Source organism: Felis catus, chromosome F2, assembly GCF_018350175.1.
Source record: "Felis catus isolate Fca126 chromosome F2, F.catus_Fca126_mat1.0, whole genome shotgun sequence".
Classification (NCBI taxonomy): Eukaryota; Metazoa; Chordata; class Mammalia; order Carnivora; family Felidae; genus Felis; species Felis catus.
Genome location: NC_058385.1, coordinates 70,242,789 through 70,263,137, shown reverse-complemented (window position 1 = coordinate 70,263,137; position 20,349 = coordinate 70,242,789). Strand labels below are relative to the sequence as shown.

General features: G+C 53.7%; 1 protein-coding gene across 39 annotated transcripts in view; it reads right to left on the bottom strand.

Moving 5' to 3' along the window:
* Nucleotides 1-20,349, bottom strand: part of LOC102900020 — a 369,137-nt gene that overhangs the window by 229,149 nt on the left and 119,639 nt on the right. For 34 of the 39 annotated variants that reach the window (XM_045049719.1, XM_045049728.1, XM_045049734.1 and 31 more), the window contains exons 1-2: nucleotides 9,794-11,810; nucleotides 7,588-7,744 (exon numbers count right to left, since the gene is read on the bottom strand). The exons of the other annotated variants lie outside the window; for them this stretch is intronic. In XM_045049719.1, the coding sequence (XP_044905654.1) occupies nucleotides 10,241-11,179 (939 nt within the window). In that variant the 5' untranslated portion in view covers nucleotides 11,180-11,810 and the 3' untranslated portion in view covers nucleotides 7,588-7,744; nucleotides 9,794-10,240. Of the gene's footprint in view, nucleotides 1-7,587; nucleotides 7,745-9,793; nucleotides 11,811-20,349 lie in introns of those variants that run through there. 39 annotated transcript variants of the gene reach the window in all.

The window sequence follows — 20,349 nt, the reverse complement described above, 5'->3', positions numbered from 1 at the left end:
AGCCCGGGAAACAGACAGGAGTGCTGAGGGAAAGGGGGGTTAGCAGGAGCCTTGTGTTTGTGCGAGCAAAAGTACGCAAGCGACGAGGACAACGGGAAGTGAGAACATTTCTTTGGGAAAATTATGAAACAAGCGATGTAACAGACGGTTTGTTAAGCAGCACAGTGTATTCCAGAAAGCGCAGGTGCTTTTGGCCCACTGCTACTCGTCCCTGAGCTGGGAACATCTAAGAGGCCAAACGCTGAGGCCATCCGAGGGGGCGGGCAGGGGTGACAACCCAGAGCACCAGCCAGGTGTCAGGTGAAGGGGAAAGTCACGGGGAGGCAGTAAAGCTCACAGCTGAAGCACACGGGCTTTTGCCGCCGAGCGACCTGGGCTGGAGGTGAGGCCCCGCCACTTCCTTCCACTTCCTTCCTGCTCAACCTGGCCTCGGCAGAACCCACCTCCCTGAGCCTCAGGCCTTATCTGTGATCAAAAGAGCAAGGTGCCTGCAGACAGGAACCAAGCCTATGCAAAGCACTGACACCCAGGGTGCTCGAAAGTGGACAGGGGACGCAGCGTTAACAGATCGTGGGTCACGGGCCTACCGAGGAGCCGTCCAGAGCTACCCCCTCCCACAGCTCGCCACCCATCCTGAGGGCTTCAAGAGTCTCGTGTGAGGCCCCTCCCGGGGGCTTGATGGAGCTGGGGTGAGGACACCAGGGGGACCATACCCCGATTTAACCCAAGCACCTAGATGTCAGTTGCCAAACGAGTTTGAGAGCTTTGAGAAAGCATCCTCTTGGTTTCCTACGGAAAGAAATGAAGCTTCGGGAAACCCAGGGGCTCGTCTAAACTCACACAGCAAGTCAGTGGCCGGGAAAGAAACAGTGCAGCTGGAGACCCTGAATCTCAGGCAGTTGGTTCAAAGACTGGAGTTGCTGCACGTGGGCTCCAAGGTCAACCGCTCAAGGGGCTCCAACGTCTTGGCACCGAAAGGTCCACAGCCCCCACTCTCAAAGCCGAGTGAAAAGAGCAAAAGGAAGAACAAGTGGAGAATGGAATTCTAGGCAGACAGAGGTGCCCCTCCACTTCCCATAACAGGGACAGCCTCCCCCAGATCCCTCCCTGGAGCTGGCCCAGCACGGACTGAGGAACATAGGCCCTCAAGGCCATCAAGGGGACCCAATCCATGCACATTAAGAATGACAGAGGGAAGGGGCTACGGGAGAGAAACCAGTCACTTCCATGTCGAGAAATCACAGGCTCTCTTGACGCGTCCTCTCCAGACTCTGGCACGGTCTCCGTGTGCCCACAACTCAGGCCCGTCCAAGTGGTTATGTAACTTCTCCCCGGGCAGGGAGGACAGAAGAACAAGACTTCTCATAAGTGACAACGATTTCAAGTGACTACAGGTAAAGTCTCAACCCAAGCATCAGCCCAGACAGGAGAAGAGAACCCTGGCATCGAAGAACGGACCCATCCTACAGAAATCGTGCACAACGGCCATGCAACTCCAGCCTCCTCAGTGCCCGGCCCTGCTGGGCTTTCCATGCGTGATCACTAATTCTGAAGGCCAGCCACACCGTCCCCAAGTCACAGACGGGTAAAATGAGGCCCAGAGAGCTTCCCCAAGACACCGTCAGATTGGAATGCTTAGCGTGTGGAGCATCCTGTGCTAGTAGCAAAACTATGTAGTAAAGCCCTTCCTCAAGTCCTGCTGCTTTTCCCCACACCCTTCCCCATTGGATGTCCCCGGTTTTTTTTTTTTGTTTTTTTTTTTTAATTTTTTTTTTCAACGTTTATTTATTTTTGGGACAGAGAGAGACAGAGCATGAACGGGGGAGGGGCAGAGAGAGAGGGAGACACAGAATCGGAAACAGGCTCCAGGCTCTGAGCCATCAGCCCAGAGCCCGACGCGGGGCTCGAACTCCCGGACCGCGAGATCGTGACCTGGCTGAAGTCGGACGCTTAACCGACTGCGCCACCCAGGCGCCCCTGGATGTCCCCGTTTTAAGGGCATTAAGTCTACACGAGATGGCTTTTATTCAACAAGAAAGATGCGGACTGCCCAGCACGGGAGGGGTGCCAGCAACGGGGAGGCTGACTTCATTCATGCCATAGAGGGGAGGCCTGCTCCAGATAGGGGGTGGAAGAGGTGACCTCTGAGGTTGCTTTCACCCTACGATTCTGCGAGGTGAAACTGAAATCTCCCTTCCTGTGCAAGGATTCCCCGTCGGCTGAACGGAAGTTTTACTCTCGCGGGGGCCGCCGGCCTCCTCGAAACCCGTCCGGCTTCTCCCAACTAGCCCCGGCCTTCGTGGGGAGGGGGGAAGGGTCCAGCTGGAGAGCGAAGGGATATAGCAGGGTCAGAGATAAACAGGACCGGAGGAGCCTCCTGACCTCACAGGATGTGGGGGAGGTGAAGCAGTGAGAGAAAATGAGAGAAAGCTATCCAGAAACGCAGACGGCACCACAAACAGAGATTCAGCAGGCACACACGGGAACTTTTCTTCTTCTTTTTCTTCTTCTTTTTTTTTTTTTTTGTTTTAGCTAGGAAGCCCAAAAATAGTTGAAAGAGTTGTATCTCAAAGCTTTCTGAAGAAAAACCACGCCTTGTCCACGACACAAATCTAGGGGGAAAGAGTGTGAAGTGTGAAGTCATGGGGACCACAGGGCCCAGTTCAGATCTCACACAGAAGAGCTTCAGCCCCAGCCGCCGTTCCACGCGGGAGCCAGGGTGCTAATCAGCATTTCACACAAAGGCTCAGCTCTGAAGCTCACTCGTTTTAAGTAAAGGCTGCCTCACCACCGGCTCGGCTTGAAGGCTTCCGCGTGGAGAGTAACGCAATTGGCAGGAACAGCAGCCAAAAGCAGCACTTCCAAAGAGAGTGGGTAAACAAGCAGACGAAAAAAATTTGGCCTCGTTAAGGATTAAAAAAAAAAAAAAAAAAAAAAAGCATAAATTTAACAAGAGACCGTTTTGCGTCTACTGAGTTATAATTTTTTAAGCTAATAACAGCCGGTGTTGACGAGGCTGTGGGGCAACTGGCACACCCACCTGTTGATGGTGGCAACGTGGACAACCTTATTTGAAGGTAATTTGGCAATACGGGTCGAGAGCCAGAAAACTGCGCCTTTTGACTCAATCATCCTTCTGCGGAGAGTGTGTCCAAAGGATTTTCCAAGAAGGGAAGAGAGATACGCACAGAGATGTTCAAAGCACTCATAATTTCTACAGCAAACCACTAGGAACCTTAATTTGTCAACAACAGAGAACTGGCGAAGAATATAATTGATCGACTTGATGAGTGCTTTCCAAAGGATCGTTCAAGGGGTGCCTGGGTGGCTCAGTCGGTGGAGTGTATGACTTCGGCTCAGGTCACGATCTCACACTTCACGAGTTCGAGCCCTACATCGGGCTCTACGCTGACAGCTCGGAGCCAGGAGCCTGCTTTGGATTCTGTGTCTCCCTCCCTCTCTCTGCACCACCAACCCCCCCACCACACCTGCCTCACTTGTGCCCCCTCTCTCTCTCTCAAAAATAAACATTAAAAAAAATTTTTTTTTTAACGATCATGTGTAAGGCACTTCAAAAAAATGGAAAAATGCCTATGATACAACATCAGGTAAAAAACAGACTACGAAATTTCCCAGACCTATGCCTATGTGAAATTGTAAGTTAATGTATGGACAGACATATCACACATCTGAAAGCAATCTGATTGGCGGGGGGGGGGGGGGGGGGCAGGGTTACTGATTTTGTTTTCTTGTCCATTTCCATTCTTCATGCAATAAATGACAGCAGTATTGATGCTGATGACTATTTCGTATTGGCCAAACTTCAATAATACATAGGAAAGAAACGGGTGGAACTCTGGTGCACTAGAAACAGAATTCAGGAGGTGAGAAACGATCAAACCCCAGAGGCATCTGAGGAGCAAGTGAAAGAACCATGACCTCTAATCAGAGAACAGAAAATGCAGGCACCCATGGGGTCACACATTAGCGACGTCAGTCTCGCAGGCCCCGTGGTGCTTCTGGCAGTATCTGGTCATCTCAGCTTTATGAGATCAGTTTTCCTCCTCTCTGCCACGCCCACGGTGCTCAAACAGGAACAGAAAAGCCCGGATCTGTATATATTTAAATGCTCATCCTCCTAAAACAAAATTCTGCTGAGAGGCCTAAAAATAATTTAAGTACCGAATTTCCCAAACCAAGTCTTTTTCAGAAAGGCAACTCAGACCAGTTTCTACACGTGGAGCCCAATCAAGGTCGTATGGGACTCTCATTTTCTATACGGGAGGACCCAGGTGGCAATTCCGGTGTGAACAGCAATCTCAACAGACAGCTGTCCCCTTGGCCTGGGCAGGGGCGCTCAACGTGGGGGTCAGCACTTGGGAATCACAGGTGATCTGAGTCCAGTCCCGACGCCAGCCTTACTAGCCCTGTACCGCCGCACCTGTCCTCGTACCCTACGACCTCAGATCTGCCTCCATCCAGTGCGGATACTGCAGAACCTTCTTCATAGGGGCTCGGGGTCGGGGGAGTAGGGAGGCCCCAAGCACTCCATACAGAGCCAGGCAACACTGGGCGCTAAGCGCGGGCTCGTTTTGTCACTCTCCTTCCCTTGTCTGATTTGTCTCCGAGGACTTCATGTGCCACGTGTGGGGAGGGACGGCACACAGGTAAATGACCAAGCGCTGCTCAAGCCTGGCTGCCAGGAGGATCCCCTGGTGGGTCCCTCCCAGCACAATTACATCAGATTCTCTGGCGGGGAGGGGCCCAGGCACAGCAGTTTCATAAAGCTGACCCTGTGGTGCCACAGGGCTGTGGCACATCTAGCTCGGGCGAGAGCAGCCAGTAATTTCTCCTCCAAAGCCCCAAGCCCACGATTGCGAGAGGAGGGAATCTTTCTCAATGTATTTAGGCCACAGTTCAACAGCTCCTCTTGGAACAGGCGCTCTCTGAGTGACTGGCAAATGGCAAGGGCTTCCCCCACTCCCTGCCTCCTGCTCAGCCCAGGATCTCCTGCAAAGCAGAAGAGCAGGCCAGCTGGAGCCATCTGGCTCACGGAGGCCACTGGAAAGCACCTGACCAACCATGGAAGCGACACTGATGAGCCCAGGGCCATCCCTGCCCGACCCTGGTCTTCCGCCCGTCCTGTGCGGACTCGTGTGTCCCTGCCACAGACGGCAAGGGCCGGGCCTCCTCCTGGGGTGCACGGTTTCCAGAGGCTGCCAGCCCCGCACCTCTGGAAGGAACAGGTGGAGAGTGCAGGATGACCCCTCCTCTGCGGAGCGGGCCAAACCTTCTCCGCGCTGCTGGGGGAGAGGCCGTGCGCCCCGTGCCAGGCCCAGAAGAGGCTCTCAACCGCTGTGGCAGGGGCTGTGGTTGGTGTCGCCACTGCAGGGAGACACGGGGGCAGCCGTTCCGGGGGAACATTAACCCTCAACCCCGGGGTGCAGCAAGAGCGGCTGAGAACCTGCGGGCTCCGGGGGGCAGGCTGCCCGGCATCTCCCCGGTGAAGGGACCAGCCCGGCTGCTCTTGGCCTGGGTAGAAGATGCTTATGGAGCCCTCTTCCACACTCTGCCTGGAAGACTCATTCCACAAGACTGTTCAAAGGCCAGGCCTCTGCTCTTCCCTTCCCCATTCCCAAATGACCTGCAATAAATGCTCCCTGGACCTCAATTACCAGAGGCCACGTTTCCGGCACGCCGGCGAGCGGCCAAGAACCTCCATGACAATCACCCACGGGAACTCCGGAAACCCTCACAGTAAGCTTTTGGAGTCTCTGCTGTCCTTATCCCCATTTTACAGATGAGGAAAGTGGGGGGCACAGATGTCGCACGGCAGAGTTGGGTCTTAAGAGCCTGGCAGGTTCCGGAGGCCGGGCTCTCCCATTCTGCCCTGGCTCAAGGGCTGCTGCTTCTCTGATTCCTCCCTTTGGTCAAAACACATTATTGGGCTCCTGCTGTATGCCGGCCCAGGGCAAGGGGCTGGAGACACAGCCGGCCCTCTCAAGAACTCCCTTAACGCTAATATTCCTGAGGCCCTCACAAGCAATTCTGAACCCATCAAGTACTTGTGAAAATCTCTCTAAGCCAGTTGGACCTCGGCCACCTCCTGCAGAGGCTGGGCACAGGGTGGGAGCAGTGGAGCACCAGACTATGGGGTTGGGCAGACCTAGGTGTGAAGGCCAGCTGCCCACGGACAAGCTTTGTGACGCAGGGATGCCCCTTTCTGACACTTCTCCGTAGAGCGGGGGTAATGGGAGCCCTCCCGGAGCTTCTCTGCGGGGCAAATAAGAAACTGTCTGCAGAGCGCTCCTAGTAAGCAACAGGGAACTTCCGTGGGACCAAATGCCGGTCTGAGGACAACATGAGCCACGGGGTGGTCAGTGACCGATTCAAGAGACTGATGGAATTTGGGGCAGGGGTGAGGAGCCCAGGAGGGGCCCCCAAGGGTATCCCGGAAGGAGAGGGTCTGAGACGGATTGGGTAGGTTTTAGGTAGGTCAGAGATGCTCCCCACCCAAGACGAAAGGAGATGGGATAGCCAGAGGGTGGGGTTACTCTCTGGTTGGGGCACGCTATGGGTTGCAGTCTTGGATGACTGGGACAGGGACGAACAGATTTCAGCAGAGTTAAAGACAGATCCTGAGACATTGTAAATGCCAAGAATAATGAACAAATGAGGGAGAGAATGTCAAATCCTATCAACAGAGATGAATGCCAAAATGCATTTATGGACTCACAATCCCAGGCTCTAAATGGAGTCAGGAAAGCCCTCACTTCGGGAAAGGATGGGATTCTCTTCTGTGTTCGTCTCCTAGAGCTGCCATACGCACAAATGACTACAAACCAGGTGGCTTAGACAGCAGAAAGCTATTGCCACACGGTTCTGGAGGCTGGAAGTCCAAAACGGAGGTGTCAACAGACCCCTGCTCTCTTGGAAGGCTCTAGAAAGAATCCTTGCTTGCCTCTCTCCAGGCTTCTGGCAGATGCAGGGGTCTATCTCTGTCCCCGTCTCCGCATGGCCTCTGTCCCTTTCCATATCCATGTGCTCTCACAAAAACACCAGCCACTGGATTCAGAGCTCGTCCTACTCCAAAACGACCTCATCTTAACTCGTTGACATCTGCACAGACCCTATTCCCAAAGAAGGTGACATTCACAGGTACTGAGGATTAGCACACCTTTCTGGGGTACACAATTCAACCCACTACCCCTAATCACAACCTCTCCGATATGCCCCACTGGCCAGCTTTCACCTAAGCTGGTGTCCAGGTCAGCTGTGACCTCCCAGGATCTTCAGCTGACAGGGACTCACAGAGCCCCTAACACAGAGCCTGGGCACCGCATGTCTGCAAAACCAGAGAACCTGGTGCACGTGCCAGCCTGGCCCTCATCCCAGGAACTCTTAGCCGCCACATTCACATCAGTATTACCTTGGCTTCTTCCTGATGGTACTTCTGAAAAGGGTCCGGGTCCACCCCCACCCCCACCCCCACCCCACCCCACCCCACCCCACCGCTGACCCAGAGCTCGCGCTCAAGAGGCACCCAGGTGCAGGGCATCTGGACAACAGAGGTTCCCAGACCCGTACCTGTTGGAAGGGACAGTTGAGCACAGATCCTGTTCCCTAAGAGGCCAGGCAGGTGGGTGTCACTGCAAAGGGGTCACGTGCACTGCTGGGTGCGGTAGGTGTGTCCACACAGCTCTGACAGATCCAGAACTTCTCCCTCGCAGCCGCCTGGAAAACCCTGTACGGTGCATTTGTCCCATCAGCCCGGCGGTCCTTCCACAAACATTGCCTCGGCTCCACTCTGCTGCCCGTGATCGTCAGCCGGGCACAAGCGCGAACGAAAAAGGCCATCAAAGAGCAGGAGCTGGCACTCCAAGGTCACAGGATCCCGTAGTATCCCTTTAAACCCCAAAGTGCCCTCCCAAGGAAGCACCCAAGCATACCACAGGCATCAGTAAATGTTAGCTGTGGTAAGCTGACCAGACAGACTTTTCCAGTCCATAAGCGAGGCCTGTGTCTGCCCAAATATTTTTCAGTGTCCTGCCTTGTGACCTTGGGCAAGTTACAGAACCCCTCGAGGGAGCTCATCTCCTTATCTAGATGGATGACCCTGAGGTGAAAGGGAGTGTTAAAGTACTTGGCATACTTTTCCTTTCCATCTTTGTGGCAGAAAGACTGGCCAGGTAAGCTGTCCTTCTTTTAAGAGAGGTCTCAAAGTAGGCTGCAAAAACACAGCGTGCGCCTTCCCTGAAGCGGCCTCATTCTCTGCAGCGCCATGGAGCACGCTCTAGCCCCAGTGGGGCTGAGCCTTGCGTTAGGGCTTAGGCAGGGGCACGTGCAGACCCGTGGTCCTGTCCAGAACACAGCCCTTCTCAGGGTGGCCACAATGTTAGCACCTGTCACTCACCTTCCCTCCCACTGTGTTGCGAGCCTACGCTGTGCCCCACAGTGGGGCCCGGGGGATAGGGTGACAAAGAGACAAAGCCCCAGCCTTCACAGGACTGATCCCAGAGTCCTCTTCTCCCTCTACCCCTTCTCCAAGCCTCCAGGAGTTAATCCCCCTTCCTCTGGATCCACTGCCCAGTTCGTTCCTGATCTTCCACAAGAGGCCCCCAGTCCAGTTGCCATTCAAAGAGAAACCCTGCCCTCCTCCTGACCTCTCCCTTCGCCACAGTGGGTGGAGAGTCATTCCTGTACAGAGCACACAACCTACCATCATCCTGGGGCGACATCCCAGGAGGCTCCAGAAACAAACACTCATTACCGGGGGAGCTATCAGGTGACCAGCCTCCAACCAGTCTCCCCGAGCTGGTGTCAGCAGTCTATGGGGGTCCCCTGCTGGGTGTGGGGGGCCTGCAGGAAAGGGAGGGAGACGCTCTGACGTCCCCACCGACAGACACTCCTTGCTATGAAGCTACAAGACGCAAGGTCGAACCCGATAGACATGTGGCTTGCACAAAGCCGTTCCCACGCCCCTCTATGGCCTGAACTTGGTTCTCACATCTTAGCTGAACCACAGTCCAAGCAGGGACTGCCCTGAGCTCCATCTGGAAAGGCTCAGAATTGCCAGCCAGCCCTTACTAATGAGGAGCATCAAGCTGAGAACCTGGAAACTCTTTAGAGAGCCAAAGAAGTCAGGTGCCCCCAGAACCTCAGACCTGAAGTTCTGCCCAATGGGGTGGACCCAAGCCATCAGCTTAAATTTATACAAATGAAAATGAATCCACATTAAAACTGTTGTTTCTCTGGGGCACCTGGGTGGCTCAGTCAGTTGAGCGACCGACTCTTGATCTCAGCTCAGGACATGATCTCACGGCTGTGAGATGTGCTGACAGCCTGGAACCCGCTTGGGATTCTCTCCCTTTCTCTCACTGCCCCTCCCCTGCTCTTGCATATACGTCCTTTCTCTCTCTTTCTCTCTCTCTCTCTCTCAAAATAAATAAATAACCTTTTTTTTTTTTAATTGCTGTTTCTCAGATGCTACAGCTGTATTTAGAGCACTCAGCGGCCACCTGTGGCTAGGGGCTCCCGTATCAGCCAGTGCAGGTTACAGGACATCTGCACCCCCACAGAAAGCTTTTCACTGCTCCAGAGGCTCTCCCTGACTGCCCGGATGTGGAACAAGACCCAGCCCCCCCCCCACCTCTCTGCCCCCATCTACACCCCGTTTCGCAAAGGCATAGCGGAAAAGACCTCCGCGGGAGGAGAGATCCGTCCTTGCTCAGAAAGGAAGGAGAGGAGGGTACAGTCCCAGAACCTGAGGCCCACCTACAGCTCTGCCACTTACCAGGTGTGTGACCCCAAGCAACTGGTGTGGCCTGCGGGTGCCTCAGTTGCCTCAGCCGTGTAATGGGAGCGAAGATATGGGCCCTGCCTCTTCCTGCAGCTTTTTGGACTCCTGAGTGCCTCCAAAGGCTAAGGAAGTCCCGCATCACGGGGCGGTAACACCGGAAGTAAAACCCCTGCTAAAGTTTGCCCGCTGTGATGTTATTAGTATCCTTCGTCCCTCGGTTAGGAAAACACCGGCTATATTGATCCACCAGAATTTAACAGGCCTCTTAGTAATGAAATTTAATGGAACACAAACCAAGTAAGTGACCCTCTCAGCACACCCCCTGCAAAACCTCCTACAGCTGGAACTGCAATTAGTCTCTTTATTACGAAATTCTCTTTGGCTGGTTTTCCAGCCCTGACTCTGCATTAACATCGGGCAGCCTCCCGAGGACCTCCGCCATCAGCTGCCGGCCTCATCAGAGCCTTGGGCTGCCCACTGCTGTCTCCCAGGAGCTGAGAACAGGGCCAGTGCATGAAAGGCACAACCAGTAAATATTTCTGCACGGATTAACCGCTGGCCTCCTGTTTCTGACAGGAGGAGCAGGCCCACTGCGGGGCAGAAAGCACCCGGGTCTGGGAGGAAGAGGCTCCTCACAGAAGCTGCTGCCGTCGGGCCTGCCCTAGCGCGGCCTCCATGGAGCAGGAGTACCCCCCTGCCCCCGTCTGCCAGTCCTGCCCGCCCCCCACGCTGCTCCTCACACAGTCTGCCTGTGAGCACTCTGGCTGGGTTCCCTCCTCCCTCCTCTGGCGGCAGCCTTGGTGGGTGGGGACACAGCCATCCCCCACTGGCCACCCAGCCGTTCACAAGAGTCACGGGAAGAAGAAATAATCCCAGAACCGGAAGGAGACTCCAGCTGCCCAGTCGACATAGATGCAAAGTAAGAGTCAGAGAAGTGGGGCGAACCGCCAGGATGGACCCCCGGGCGCCCAGACCAAAGACCCCGCTGGCCTCTGCGTCCAGCCTAACGCGGACTTCTTGCCTCATCGGCTTCCTCCCCAGACAGAGCAGTCCCTGATGTCTCCCAAGTGCCAAAGCCGGTGCCTGGCACAGAGCAGATACGTATATGTCTGTTGAGTGAATGTCTGCTAAATGAACCAGGAACTCAAGGGAGAAGTATATAAAGTTAGTCTTAATATTGCAAACGCTGCTCGAAAACAGGGCCGCCTTCTGAGCGGCAAAATGAAAATTATCTAAGGAAAAGTATCTGTCCCTCTGGGCTCGTACTGCGGGGAAATGCTCTGCCATGGTTTTCGTCAGAGAGGGCAGGAAAGGGCGAAAGGAACAGTCCTTGGAGGCCTTCCCGTAGCAGCTGTGACCCAGGTAGTACCCAGCAGACATCTACCAAGGCTTACTGGGTCTAGACCTGGAGAGAAGCTCTCACTACGGGGAAAGCAGGCAGTTAGCAAAGCCTGGTAGTGACAGAGGGGAGGTCAGGACCCAGACAGCAGAGGAGGGCACTGGAGTCAGCCCGGGGCAGGGGCAGGAAGCCTCCCTGGAGGAGGAGGCAGACCCTAGAACTTGAAACACACACAGTAGATACCTCCAGGAGGAAGCGACTGCTGGGCCAGATGAGACCCCCATTTCGTAGGGGAAAGAGAGGAACCGTGGGCCAGGTCAGACCTCCCAGGTACACCCTCTCCCAAACACCCCCCTTTCCCAGACCACCTCAGTAGGGATCTGACATCAATCACACAACTGTAGATCTCAGTCTGCTCCTCCATTAAAGAGGGACATTAAAGTGGAGAAGACCCCCCATTAGAAAAAAAGTCCAAGCCTGGAATTTAGGAGACCCAGGTCCTAGCCCCTCTGAGTCCCTCAGCCCTCTTGCCTACAAAATATGGTCACAGCAAAACTAGATGATCTTTTTTTTTTTTTTTAAGTTTATCCATTTATTCTGAGAGAGAGCGAGACAGCACTTATGCTAGTGGGAGTGGAGCAGAGAGAGGAGGAGAGAGAGAATCCCAAGCAGGCTCCGTGCCATCAACGCGGAGCCCGATATGGGGCTCGAACCCACAAACCACGGGATCATGACCTGAGCAGAAATCAAGAATCGGATGCTTAACCAACTGAGCCACCCAGGCGCCCCATAACTAGATGATCTTTAACGCTGAAGCTGAACTAAAAAAATCGGGGGTGTGGATTACACCCATCCCAAGGTGCTGGTTTCCAGGTGATGAAGGAATATGTGTCAAAAGCCCATTGAACCGCAAAGCAGAGCACTTGAGGATAACGCGTGGAGCAACTACCTCCTGAGTGTGGGAGACACTGCCCAGGGCTCCACTCCCCTCGTCTCCTCGTCTCACAACAAACCTGTAACATACGGACGTGCTCCGATTGTATCCATTTCACAGACCAAAAGAAGAGGCCATACAATGTTAGCCACTGTTGAAGCCAGGACTCGGACCCAAGCGAGGGTCCTGAGAGCCCCCACAGATCACCACCACTCATCTGACAAGGACTGGAAGCTGAATCCTAAGGGTGTGAAGCACCCAGGAACATCCTTCGCTTTTTAGTTTTGCAGAACAATCCATGCTGTTAAGTGGTTCTGACATGAGAACTGTGTGATGGGAGTCAGGGGCACACGGCTCCACCTCGGTGGCGTAGATGGGGCTGTGGTCTTCCATCTTGGGAGCCTTCGGGACAGCTGCCGAGAAGGAGGACCTCGACTTACTGGTGAGGCTGCCCTGGGTGCAGGTCTCACCCACCCTTGGCTGTTTACCCACCCCTGCAATGGTGGCTCCAGTCCAGACTCACCCTGACCCTAGCCCCAGGGCGGCCAGATCATTTCTCCTTCACCTGAGCGTGCACACACACACACACACACACACACACACGCACCCCATTTCCTGGCACCAAATTTCCTGGTGCGAGGCACCAAATCCACACAGGGGCCTTCAGACACTGGCAGCATATGGTGGATTCTTTCCCTCCCATAAACCCCCAAGCTCACTCAGGAGCTTCTCTTTCTACTGGGACCCCTCTCCCAGGTCAGGCCCCTGTCACCTCTCTGCCATTTTCCGTATCTTGTGTCTGTAATGCAGCAAGGGCAAGCTTTCTGAAATGCTAACCTCACTCTCGCGTCTCCACAACTCTCCACTGTCCTCAGCACAAAGCCACATGGTCTTTCCAAGGACCTGGCTGGTCTCCACTTCCCTCTCCCCTTCCTCCTCCAATGCAGAGCACTCCTGCCGGCCGTCTCTTCCCCAGGCTAACTCACTCCCTTCCTTCCTTCCTTCCTTCCTTCCTTCCTTCCTTCCTTCCTTCCTTCCTTCCTTCCTTCCTCCTTCTTCCTTCCTCCTTCCCCTAACTCCTTCCTTCCTGTCCAAGCCCACACCATGGAAAGCTGTGTGTGCTATGGCAACCTGTGCCCCCAGCAGAAACTCAGACCTGCTACTGTGATTACTTGACCTTTCCTCCAGATGTCCCCTGCCTGGAGACCAAAAGCTCCCCAAGGGAAGAGAGCATCCTGCTTATTTCTGTGCTTCCCGGATACAGCACCGTGCCTGGCCTGCAGTATATGCTCAATTAAACAGTCGCATAGTGAGCCGTGTACTGCATTTTGAAGAGTCCTAGGAAGCTGAAACAAGGTATCCCTACCAGGATTTAAACAAAAAACAAAAAAACAGAAAAGGATTTTAGCTATGCCTCAGTTATTGCATCTGCAAAGTGGAGACAGACTCCAGAACGGGTGGGCAGGAAGGAAGTACTCAAAGCAAGCCCCGCAGAGGCCTCCAGCGATAAGTGTTCTCTTTTCCTATCTTCAGCTTGCTCATTTCCCTATCAGGGTGCATCCATCCAGAAGGCTCGTGGGTGACAGGCTCGGCCACGAAGATCCTATCTGCCACCAACTGAACTTCAAAAGCGTCTTTATCTGCAGGCCCACCTCAAGGAAGGTCGATTCCCAGCCCCTCCTGGTAATCCTTTTATTCTAGGCCTGCCAGGCACACCCATCTAGCCTTATCAGCAACACCCCAAAGCTGTTGTCTTTCCAGGAAGGGTGTCTCCTATCTACAGACCTCCAGGAGGTGAGAGGAAGTGAGAGCCACCAAGGCCTGATCCTGGCTCCGGCCGTAGGCTGGGTGACCTGGGACCAAACAGCCCCTCTCTCGGGGGTTCACTTTCCCCCGTTTTCCCCTCTGCATAAGGACTCAATTCTCCTCCATCTTGGAAAATGCTATAATGATAATAACAACAACAACAGCAACAACAACACTTAATAATTTCAGGGGCTGAGCCAGATACGCAGAACTGATACCTTGACTGTCTGCGTTAATCCCTTCTGGCAAACAAGGGGAACTGGTAAGCAGAAAGAAACCAGGGATATTTCCAGGAATTCTGTTACCCGGGTTTTGCTGCAGATGACAAAATAGCGGTAGGCAGGAGAGACCTTCCAAGAACAGCTTGCTAAACTGTGGCAGACCAGAGCAAGTATGGATACAGCAAGAGAGCAAGCGCTACGGAGGGTTCCCTAAGGCCAATTCCCTGCTCCCAGGAACTGAGTGGACCCGAATACGAATTCTGTAGGGGCCTCTCCTGTATGTTCGTTTGGGGGCAGCAGGAAAGGGGTGAGAGTCTGGCGGAGAAGGCTCCCGAGGGGCTGGCCACCTCAGCCCTAATCTGCTCCTGGCATTGCCCACCGGGCTTATTCTAGGCCTCCGAGAATTTCAGACACCGAAAGCTTAACAGGACACCTGCAACGGTCTAAAGCAGGGCCCGGCATAGAGCAGATGTCGGCTCCTTGCCTCCTTTCCTTAAGGAGTTTGTCATGAGCAGAGCAACTCTGGGTGCAGACAATGGAGCTTTTGCCCTCTATATCTCCAGGATCTAGCAACACTTGGAAGACACTAGTTAGTTGCTCAATAAACGCTCAGGAAGTGCAGGATTAAGACGAAAACACGGATAGGAAGCCAGAGGATAGATGGATGCAAAACACGCTCAGCACTCGGGATACATCCCCCAGCTCCCCTGCCCTTCTTCCCTTAGAGCCACAGAGGCACCTGCCCTCCCCACGACTGGACACTTAGCCTTGAGGGGCAGTGTCAGGCAATGGCAAGATGTGAGGACCCAGGTCAACTGGAAGGTTTCAGCCTTAGTGCTACCAGTTACAAGCTCTGTGAACACAGACGACCTCCTGAGCCCTCAATGTCCCTGATGCAACAGCATCTGCCTCGTGGCGAGTTCTGAGGACTCCATGAGTTAACACGCCTAACGTGCCCAGAAATGCGCCTGGCACAACCGTCCCCATGCCCGTGGCCGCGTGATCATGGTTCCTATTCTGCTCCTCGACGCGGCAGCACACAGGCACAGCCCTGGAGTCACTGAGCCGTGGAAGGCACACAGCCCCGATTCCAGATCACAGGGGTCAAGACCCACTTGAACTTTGGACCTGGAATCCGAAATCCCGGGGTCAAATCCTGGCTCTCCCCCATGTGGCCTCTGGCACATTCCTCATCTGGAAAACAGATCTGTAAACCTGCTCTGTCTTCCCCCAGGGGAAGATCAAATAAAACAGAAAGCATAAAGCTTGTTACAGTGGGTACCACAGGCGCTAAATAATTCTATTTATTTAAACGGATGAATTACAGGGGCGTCTGGGCAGCTCAGTTGGCTGAGCGTCCGACTTCGGCTCAGGTCATGATCTCGCAGTCTGTGGGTTCGAGCCCCGCATCAGGCTCTGTGCTGACAGCTCCTGGATTCCAGCCTGCTTCGGATTCTGGGTCTCCCTCTCTCTGCCCCTCCCCTGCTCGCACTCTGTCTCTTAAAAATAAATAAACATTAAAAATTAAAAAAAAAAAAAAAAAAAAAAGCAACAGCGAGAAGTACAGCCCACACCTCATTTTCCCCTTCCTGCCCACGACATTGCCTGCCTTGCCGCTCTGGGGATCACGGTGGCATTAGTCGCACAACGTATGCTGCTACCCTTGGAAGAAGGTAACCACAGGCCTAACTGCATACCAGAGCAGGGGCTAAATGAAGCCAGACTGCCTGCGTTTGAATCGAATCCCAGCACTGCCATGTAAAAGCTGTGTGCCCTCGGACAAATGTACTGACCTCTCTACGCCTCCACTTCCTTAGCTATAAAATGGGGATACTGGGGCGCCAGGTTGGCTCAGTCTGTTAAGCGTGTGACTCCTGATTTTGGTTCAGCGCATGACCTCATCATGGTTTGTGAGTTCAAGCCCCGCATCGGGCTCTGTGCTGATGGTGCACAGCCTGCTCGAGATTCTCTGTCTCTCTCCCTCTCTCTCTGCCCCTCCCCCCACTTGTTTGTGCATGCTCTCTCTCTCCCTCTCTCTCCAAATAAATAAATAAAACTAAAAAAAAAAAAATTTGTTTTAAATGGAGATACTAAATAGCACCTGCCTCCGACCGGTTGTTGTGAAAGTTAGCTCATTTCCGAGCACAGCCGGCATTCGGCAGGAGGCAGCTTTGTTGCCCCGATCGGTGAGCTATACGCACGCTCAAAAGAAGAGGACCGTCTGTGGACAAGGTGGTGAAAGGGGAAGGAAAAAGAGAGTGTGGCTTGCTGTGTCCGGGAGCTGTCATTCCCTAGCCTTGGGCTCTGGAAAGGGAGCGGTGGGGTATCCCTGGGGGGAAGCAGTGGAGACATCAGGCAGAGAGGAAGGAGGGGCAGGGGAGGGAGGGGCAGGGGAGGGAGAGGCAGACACACCAGGCCTCTGTCATGGGCGCCACTCCCAACATTCCCCCATCGTCAAAATATGACAGCATATTTGTCGATGAGGCTCCCCGTGGCTGAACGACGTGTCCAAAGCACTCTCCCTTGGGACGGGGCAGGGGTGCTGGGAAGGAATGACTGTGTGGCCCCTGAGAGTCATTGCTCCTGAGTTTGGGTCCCTTCACCTAAAAAAAAGGAGCCTATGTCCCCCTGTCCTGCAGAAGGCACATTTAAAACCTGAGTCTGAAGAGGAGTTCGTGTGATCAATTGCCATTGTGTGCTGTTCTCAGTGCCTGGGAACAAGCAGAGTGTGGATTTTGCTACTCCATAAGCTGTGCAACCTCGGGCAAGTTACTTGCCATCTCTGAACCTGAGCTTGCATATTTGCAAAACAGAGATAGTAATAGCGAAGATCAAAGTTAACGAGTGGTTGAAAAAGCTCTTTGAAACGCGCTAAAACACCACGCGAGCCAGGCCAGTAATACTAGTTAACTTTTATAGAGAGGAATAAAAAATAATAATGTTCGTGATGATGGTGCTAACACTTCTATCATGAGAATGTGGCCTATGAAATGGCTCTTCTTTTAAAAAGCCAACTGAATAACAAGAAGGAGCTTCTGAAAAAAGTCAAGTTCTAGCTCAGGTTCAAAGCGCACCCTGTTTTCGGCTTGAGCAGAAATCTGTCAGACTTAACGAAAAAAACCAAAGTGAGGGCCGTGTCTTTCCTCTGCCAGGGAAGACGGAAGAGGTGCAGTCCTGTGCCCTGCCACAGCTCCCTGCCTGTCCCTGCACCGTCTGGAAAGACAGACCGGGCTCTGTCCAGAGCAAACCCGGTGGCCTGCTGCTCCCACCCTGCCAGCCAAGAGACAGCCTTTGATGGTGCTGGACGGGGAGGGGCGGCCCGCTCGAGGCCACGGCTACCTCCCCAGCCCCGCCAGCCTGGCTCAGCACCGTCCTTCCTGGGGGACAAGCACTCGGGCTCGCCCCCAGAGCAGCTGAGTGCTGGCGCCACAGCCAGGGCTCCCCGCCCCTCGAGCACGGGGCCCAGACATGCTTCTCATATTCCATTTTAACGCACTGTAATTGTTGGCTTGTGTGTCCACAACCCCGGAGGTCTCCGAGGACACCGTCCCAGGCCATCTCCGTGAAGACACGGTGCAACGCAGTGTGTAAATTCACCACTCGGGAGCCCAGGATGGAGTCCTGAGGTCGGATCCAGCCCTCGCCCAAACTAACTGGGTGCCGTGGGCAAGTTACTAAGTTTCTTTGAGGTTAGATTGCCATCTGCAAGACAGAATGATAATGGACTCTGGTGCACAATTCCAAACGCTAGGAAGCTCTCAAGATCAACATGTTTTCGGCAATTTTGAAGTTGGACTGGAACTAACACGAGGCTTTATTTGGTTTTATTTGTCCCGCTTGGTATGAAGCTTACTAGTTGCCCTATAAAGCCCTCAGGGCTTTGTTGATGGCCCCGCCCCAGGCGCTCCGTGTATCAGTCTACTAGGGATGCTTAACAAAAGCCACAGACTCCGTGGCTTTCATAACAGAAAGGTAATCCTTCATAGTTCTGGGGGCTGGAAGTCCAAGGTCAAGGTGCTGGTAGATTTGGTCCCTCCTGAAGTGTGCTTCTCTGTGGTTGCACACGGCCACCTCCACGCTGTGTCCTCACACGGTCTTGTGTGTGTGTGCCCCTCCCCAATGTTTCTGTGTGTGTCCAGATTTCCCAGTCAGGTTGGGTTGGGGCCCACCCCTAACAGCCCCACTTAACCTAATCTCCCCTTTAAAGGCCCTACCTGCAAGGGCGTGTCTGACTCTTGGTTTCAGCTCAGCTCCTGGTTGGTGAGTCTGAGCCCCGCACAGGGCTCCGAGCTCAGGATTCCATCTCTCCCCCTCTCTCTCCACCCCTCCCCTGCTTGCTCTCTCTGTCTCTCTCTCAAAATAAATAAACTTAAAAAAAAAAGAAGAAGAAAGGAACCATCAGAGGTCCTACCTCCAAATACAGCCCCCTTCTGAGGTGCTGGTGAACAGTCTCGGGGGTGGGGGGAGGGGGTGCAGAAGAATGAACGCACTCACACACACAAAATGTGCCCCACACACGGCACTTCCCACTGGGAGAGCCTCCGGGGGTACAAGAGGATGCCACACAATGACAAGCGGTGCTTGCTCAGTCCAAGTCACAGAGGAGAAGCACGCACTAGATACCGGTCCATGCTGGATTTGCCAGGCCTCTCTCACCTTTAAGAATGATTCTCAAAGAACATTCTGAGACCCACAAGGCAGGCAGAGCACGACAGAGGGCCCAGCGTGACCTTCAAAGGCCAAGTCTTTTTTTGGGTCCTCCCCAAGGAATGAAAAAAGCTTATTTTTTGTTTTTATGTTTGCAGATGTTTGTAGTCTATTATCTAGTAACGAACTAAGGGTTATTTGACATTATTATATTTGATGCTCGGCGGGGGTTTTCTCCAAAGTCCTGCAGCCATGCCCCTTGGCCAAGCTTTGCTCTTCTGCAGCTGGAATTCATTGGGAGGAAGAAAGGGTGTGCCAGGCAGCTTCTGACCCATCTATCTGGGCTGGAGTCAAAAAAAAAAAAAAAAAAAAAAGCCAGTCATCTAGGAAATCCACATGGAAATGGGCTTTTTTAAGTGTTGGAAGGGGGATGTTTCATCCTCTGAGTCAGGAGATCTGGGTTTCAGCCCCAATTCTGTAACTTTGAGCTTCAGCCTCAGCTTCCTTGTCTGTAAAATGGGAACGAATTACCTGCTCAACTTACCTCACGGTGAGCCTGGAAGGAGCGTGGGAGGCGCTGTCGCTGCCAGACCCAGCACTCGACATTTCCGGAAAAATGGCTGGTGCATACTAAATAGTCCATAAATGTGAGGTGTTATCAACGGTGTTTCTCTCTACAACCCCCCTGATAGAGGCATTCAAAAGAGCCTGATTTTAAGAGCGGAGGCGGCTGAGTTGGCATCAGGTCGGGTCCTCAGGGCAATGTCAAAGCCCACCTGCCCATCCAGCGCGGGCAAAGAGCCAAGGAGAGGCACAGGGAGGCTGCAGTGGGGTGACCCCTCGCAGTTCGCGGCGAAGACTGTCCAGAACGGAGACGGCCCAGCCCTGGCTCTGCAGCAGAAATGAATAACAAACCATCCCCACCATCTCAGGGCCAAATTCTCCTCCCCTCGTTAAGGAAGGGCAGAGCAGCTCCTGCTATCTGGAGAAGAACGATCCGGAAAAGGCAGACGCGCAGCAAGGCATGACCTGGTAAACACACCCCAGGAGCGGCCCCCCTTGCTGCTCTAAGCTGTGACCTTGCTGACCTCCCCAGCCTGGGCCGCGGCTACCCACCTGAAAATGGGATATACACACATCTTGCATCACAGGATGGCTGGAAGGTTTAAAGGAGTCAATGGATAAACGAGGCTTAGCACAAAATAAAGCACCCAACATATGCCCCTTCCTTCTAGGAGAGCAGGTTAGCAAAATATTGGCAGACATTCAAGATGCAAAGGAAGCATCAAATAAAACGCAGAAGGAAACAAGGGGGCTGGAAGGAGGGGATGGGCTTTGCAGCCCTGGGGACATTTCTGCTGAGTAAGCAATAACCAGGGCGCATGTTCATACAGCCTCAGCGCTCAGAGAGCTCAAAGAGCTTTAACAGACATGATCTCACTGGGATTCCTTTATTAGCTTCCAAGGCAGGTTAACAGGTTCCCCCATCACTGCTGAGACAGTGAAACTGTGGGCTCCCCCCACCCCCCCACCCCCCCCCCACCCCGCCTCCCCTGACAGGCAAGCAGCCTTTGCGAGCCTACCTGGGCAGCAGAAACCCAAG